This window comes from Quercus suber, unplaced genomic scaffold (assembly GCF_002906115.3).
Source record: "Quercus suber isolate HL8 unplaced genomic scaffold, Cork oak 2.0 scaffold_70, whole genome shotgun sequence".
NCBI lineage: Eukaryota > Viridiplantae > Streptophyta > Magnoliopsida > Fagales > Fagaceae > Quercus > Quercus suber.
Window position 1 is genome coordinate 1043252 of NW_027069535.1, and position 5664 is coordinate 1048915.

A 5664-nucleotide genomic window follows, 5' to 3' on the forward strand; every position below is an offset into this window, starting at 1 on the left:
GGTGGGGATTAGGTGAGATTTTAGCCCCGCACCACGGGGCAGGGCGAGAATAGGTTTAGATTTTTTAGACCCAACCCGCCTCGCCCTGTCCCATCCCCGCCCCACCCTGCATTGATAATGGTTAAATTGTAAAAATTTTATACCCTAAAACCCTACTATTTAAACAAATATGTTATCAGCTTATTTTATTCTACTCAACAAGGATTTCTACCATTCTTTTTTTTTTCTCTGTCAAGGTTGGAAATAAGGTACCAATTTTAATATTTTCCTTTGTCTTTATTATAAACACATTTATATATTATTGAATCATTGATTTTGCATTATGAGAATTTTATTTTTGTTGTGATATTGTCTTGTTAAATACTTTAATAATATTATTCAATTTTTGCTAAAAATTAGTTTGATTTGATGGGATAAATTTATTTTTAATTTCAAGTATATTTTTATGAATGAAACAAGTTTTATTAAAAAAAATTGAAATAGTTGTAAGAAAATTAAGAAGTAGTAGAGTTTTACCAGATGGGGTAGGGTTTCGCGGGGCCCCAAGGGGCGGGAATGGGGCAAGAAAATTTTTCCCATATGCGGGGCAGGGCGAGGATGGGATAAGACAAAACCATGCAAGGCGGGGGCGAAGACTCCATCATTTGAACTCGCCCCACCCCATTGCCATCCCTAAGCTTAATTGGTAAAGTCATTGATAGTTGAATAAAAAATCTAAGGTTCAATCACTGCCTACATTAAAAATCAATTGTTGTATTGGTTTGATGACCCTTTATCATTAAGAGCAAACATTATAGGTTGAAACTCTTTTAAAAAAAAAAAACTTTTTATTGAATTTTTTAATGTTGTCTTGTCAGTTTTCAAAACTTCATAATTTTTCACAACATCATTGTAATATATATATTTTTTATAATTTGGGTTTTAGAGTTATAAATATTACTAAACTATGTCAAATAAATATTACTAAACTATGTCAATTTAAACTCATTAGAAATCACCATTCTATTGGGTTAAGCACCCAACACTAAACAAAATGTAATTAAATTAAGTTTGATATTTTCTTTTAAAAAAATTAATTAAATTAGCTATATTGTTTTATAAGAGTTCTCTAATTTGACTTTTTATTTATTAGTAGTTATTAATTGAATATATACGATATATGAAGAAATTTATTAACTTTTTTCATGCATTACAAGTTAATTTATAATATATTATAAATCAAAGATGTTTGACTTTTAGTCGACCTCATAATACCATGTCACACAAGCTTTTGAAGTCTTACAATTTTACATGTCATTAACCTTATATATTTTCTAATTAAATTTATATTCTACTATATATTTAAAACATTCATTAAAATCTTATTACATTATATATTTTTTAAATGATAGATTATATAGTTCTATATACGAACTAAAATATATAATTTTATATTCAAACACAATTATAATACTAATTATCATCATAATTACCTAATTTTATATCTAGATAAATAAATAAATAAATAATCTATCATGTTAAAATTTTACTGACCAGCATATACCTATACCGGTGTTCCAATTGATATTTCCGCATTGAATACCATAGTACAATTGCAGTATTGGTAGAAGAAGATAATTGATATTTCCCCTTAAGACATGCATGTTCATATGATGCATGGAATGTTTTTGAATTTCAAAAATAGGCAATTCATTATTTTTTTTTTCTTCTTCTGTAAATACAAAAGAATTTAAACTAATAGCATCCACTTTATAATGATTGGTTTTATAATTAGGCAAAGACACTAATTAGGTTTTGGTATAAATAAGTTTGAATCCAAATGTCTTATTCAATGATAAAAGATTTTATTAATTGATTTAACTGAAACGCATATAACGATAATCATGTACTCGTAAATTGTAACTGTCCGATGATCTTTCTCTCTCTCTGGTATGTGGATCATCATAATCATAAAGCAAAAGGAAGGGAGAGAATCTTTTACTGTTACCGATTGATAGGGACATTTTGAGCTTTGAGATTTGGATTAGTCACAACTCCATGCAACTTTCGTGATCACTAGCCAGCAAGAAACAAGCATATATACATATATGCTGATGGCATCTCCTGCTGTTCTTAGACAAAGTAAATAAACCAAATCTCCGAGACCCCACCATGACATTGCCATTGAAACCCCACACAAACAAGCACCATTGTTAACTTGTTTATCTCTCTCTCTCTCTCTCTCTCTCTCTCTCTCTCTCTCTAAATATTTTACTCTTTTACTTGAATTGAAATTTGATTTACATTACATGTTCCTAAAACATGGCCTTTAAGTACAATGAAAAGGTGTTTCCTCCTTGCCCGGATTTTGAGCTTTATATTAGCTAAAACAATTCTTAAATCTTAATTGCCTACATTTTAAGGACAAATTGAGGTTGCTCCAGCTTTCTCACTAGTACTGGTCTATAATAACAACCTCAACAAGTCCTGGTGGCTCAATATTCAGGATATGTAAAATCAGCCAAATATAAGCTATTGCCTAGACCATAAGGAGATCCAAAGCTGAAATCCACTAAAGCCTTAGAATCTTGGACCTCAACATTTCCAGCCATTGAGACACTCGTGACCAAACCAATTGAAGAGGAATTTGAAATGCATGAACTTTCTTGAGACAATGAAACAGCACAAGTACTGTTCTTTGAACTTGCACCAACTTCTGAAACATCGATGAGTTCCGGGCAATATAGTGGAATTGGATCCGAACTTAAGCTATTAAACTTAGTGGATAGACGAGGAATAACATCGGTGGGGTTTTGAGATTGTGAAGCTGAAATACCAAAACTATAAGTTTCAGCTTTTGGGACACAAATCAGTGATGTTGTTGGTGTTGAGCCATATAGAGTTGGATTGTTAGGAGGGCTTTCCTCATTGTTTATTGTCAATAACTTCTTCTTCAATTTGGTATTCCAATGGTTCTTGACCTCATTGTCTGTTCTTCCAGGTAGTTGAGATGCAATGAAAGACCACCTAACCAACATGTTAAAGTAAGAAAATAATAACTTAAGAGCAGTGTATAAAATTCCACGACAAACACTTTTATTAATTTTATGTTATTTTCTAATGTATTATATCTACTTAATTATATATTATATATTATTAATAAATGAACGATGAAGGTTGAACTCAAAATAAAAAATCATAGTAAATGAACGTTAAGATTATATAAGTATAATACATAAAAAATAAAAAATAAAAATAAAAATATATGCTTTCAAAAATAAATAAATTAATAAATAGTGTATACAATAAATTGACATAGTTTATGAACTCATTATTAGTCACCAAAAGAAAAAGGAAATGTGGAGGGGTAGATAAACTTGCCTACTTCCCATTTGGCTATAGAGGGTACAGATAGTGTTGTCTTCCTCTTCGGTGAAACCTCCATGCTTGATGTCTGGCCTGAGATAATTGAGCCATCGTAGACGGCAACTCTTGCCACATCGCCTTAGGCCTGATATGGTGAAGATTTGTAAGTTGGGACTAAAATACAAAAAATTTAGCTAGGTATATCATTTGATAAATTAATTAATATTGGGTATAATTTTCTAGTTTGGGAACACATTTAAACAATATGGATATGAGATCATATTTTACTTGCACTATGAAAATGTAGGGATTAGTGAAATTTTGCACGGTATACTCAAAGGGTTCATGCGAGGGGGTTTATATATATATATATATATATATAAATTTTTGTTGAAGAAATTCATTGCATAGGAGAATTGAAATGGAAAAAAAAATACGAAATTATGAGCTAAAGTAATTATTTTATAAAAATTATCACGCATATATATCTGTCAAAGGCTTTGAAAAATGAGAAATAATGAAATCCTATATAATAGAATGACTAATTACCTTATTTTTTTATCATGCCACTTCAAAGTTAAGGAAATTGGGATTGGACGAATTAATTAGCTTAAAAACATACAAAAATATCCTTCCTTGATCTTCTTTTTTATGCAAAACTATAGAACTGACGAACATGAACTCCTATAAAAAAACAATGAATAATTACAACCTTATTTTTTATCATGCTACTTCAAAGTTGAATATAAGCCTTCTGTAGGAAAAACCAAATAAGCTCATTAATGACTACCTTTTGGTAGGAAAAATATGTAAATGAATTGTCATTATTTGATGGAAAGGTTATCAAACAAAATGGCCTAAAAACAAAGTAGACCACTTATTTCATGTTTTTCTTTTTCTTTCTTTTTTTTCATCTTTTAGCCAAATGGGTACCTTGTAAAACTGAAAAAAAAAAAAAGTAAAAAAAATGAGAAAAACAAGAAAGAAACCAGCTCTTGTAGGCAAAGTCATCCAATTTCCACCGGTGCCATAATTCTGAAGATAGCCCTTGAGAGTTGCATCTTCTTCTGGAGACCATGGCCCTTTTTTCACATTAGCTTTGTCACAACATGGAGCCCTTCCCATGGCTTATAGCTAGCTAAAACCTAAATGCTGACAGCAAGAGAGTCAGAGGGAGGAAAACTCAGAAACTGTGTCTAACCCTTTGCATCAAGCAATAACAAGTACTTTTCCTGTTGATGGGTTTATTAATAAAGTTGCTTGAGACACACAAAATAGCTTGACTTTCTATGACCTTGTTTTTGTTTAATATTATTATTTTGTTTCTATTTATATACCATGTTGGGCCCATTTCTTGTTTGTTAAAGATAAAGGGATCCCAAAAAAAAAAAAAAAAAAAAAAAAAAGATAAAGGGACCCAGTCTCAATTATACCATCTGTTAAATTTTAACAACCGTTGGATTTTACATTGTTTTTTGGATTTAGGTTTCTTTAAATCATGATGACTTTTTTTTTTTTTTTTGAGAAAATTTAGTTAGATTAGAAGTTAACGCACAGGGAAGGGAAGTAAGACTCATAAGAGCTTACAATACTTATCCCATCAAAAGGGCCTATCTTTTGAGGGAATAAGCAAGGCTTATAAAAGTCTTACTACTTATCCCATTTCATGATGACTTTAGTGAAAGTAAAGTATGCAAATTGGACGTTTTAAATAATTTGAGCTGATTTTTCTTAGGTATACATATAATTAGTAAGATATATCCACCATATGGACTTGGTCCAAATTTGTACAATAGCAGCACGATCTGGGGTGGTCAGAGGTCACAACAAAACATTGACCTTGTCAATTACTCAAGTTTGTCTAGGAAGCATCTCCTCTGAAGTACTTTAGTATTGTGCTAATAGAGAGGAACCTTAACTTTCCCTTTCCCACTTTATGCAGAGATAATCACCATCTACCCTTTCTTCCCCCAATAATTTGATAGTTGCAACGGGAAAGAGAATTTTAACCCTAAATACTTCTATTGAAAATATTAAGAAGCGTCAACCAGTTAAGTTACAGAACTTTTGACACAACATTTCCTTGTTATAAAATTAATAAAAATTATTACATGATGAATAATTGAATTTTACAAATTCTTATATACGTATCATATTCAAAATTAGCTCCTAATTAACGCATTGGGGATTATATTATGGAATTATTCTATGAAATTATCCAGTATATTTGAACCATTGGTGCGTATGGGGCGGAGATAAAAAATAAAATAAAAAAGCAAGTGGCAGGTCCAAATGAGGGGGGATGAGAGGAATTATAAA

General features: G+C 30.8%; 1 protein-coding gene across 1 annotated transcript; it reads right to left on the reverse strand.

The window, feature by feature from the left end:
* Window positions 1–2313: 2313 nt before the first annotated feature.
* Window positions 2314–4594, reverse strand: LOC112015577 (transcription factor RAX2). Its single transcript, XM_024047991.2, has 3 exons — window positions 4335–4594; window positions 3361–3490; window positions 2314–3006 (listed from the first exon to the last, which is right to left on the reverse strand). The coding sequence occupies exons 1-3, from the start codon at window positions 4468–4470 to the stop codon at window positions 2475–2477; spliced, it is 798 nt and encodes a 265-aa protein (XP_023903759.1). The 5' UTR covers window positions 4471–4594; the 3' UTR covers window positions 2314–2474.
* Window positions 4595–5664: the final 1070 nt, after the last annotated feature.

Coding starts and splice junctions, on each gene's coding strand:
- LOC112015577 (XM_024047991.2), bottom strand. CDS start 4,470: ATGGGAAGGGCTCCATGTTGTGACAAAGCTAATGTGAAAAAAGGGCCA. Junction 3,491..4,334: donor GACTTTGCCTACAAGAGCTG/GTTTCTTTCTTG, acceptor TCACCATATCAG/GCCTAAGGCGATGTGGCAAG. Junction 3,007..3,360: donor TATAGCCAAATGGGAAGTAG/GCAAGTTTATCT, acceptor CATGTTGGTTAG/GTGGTCTTTCATTGCATCTC.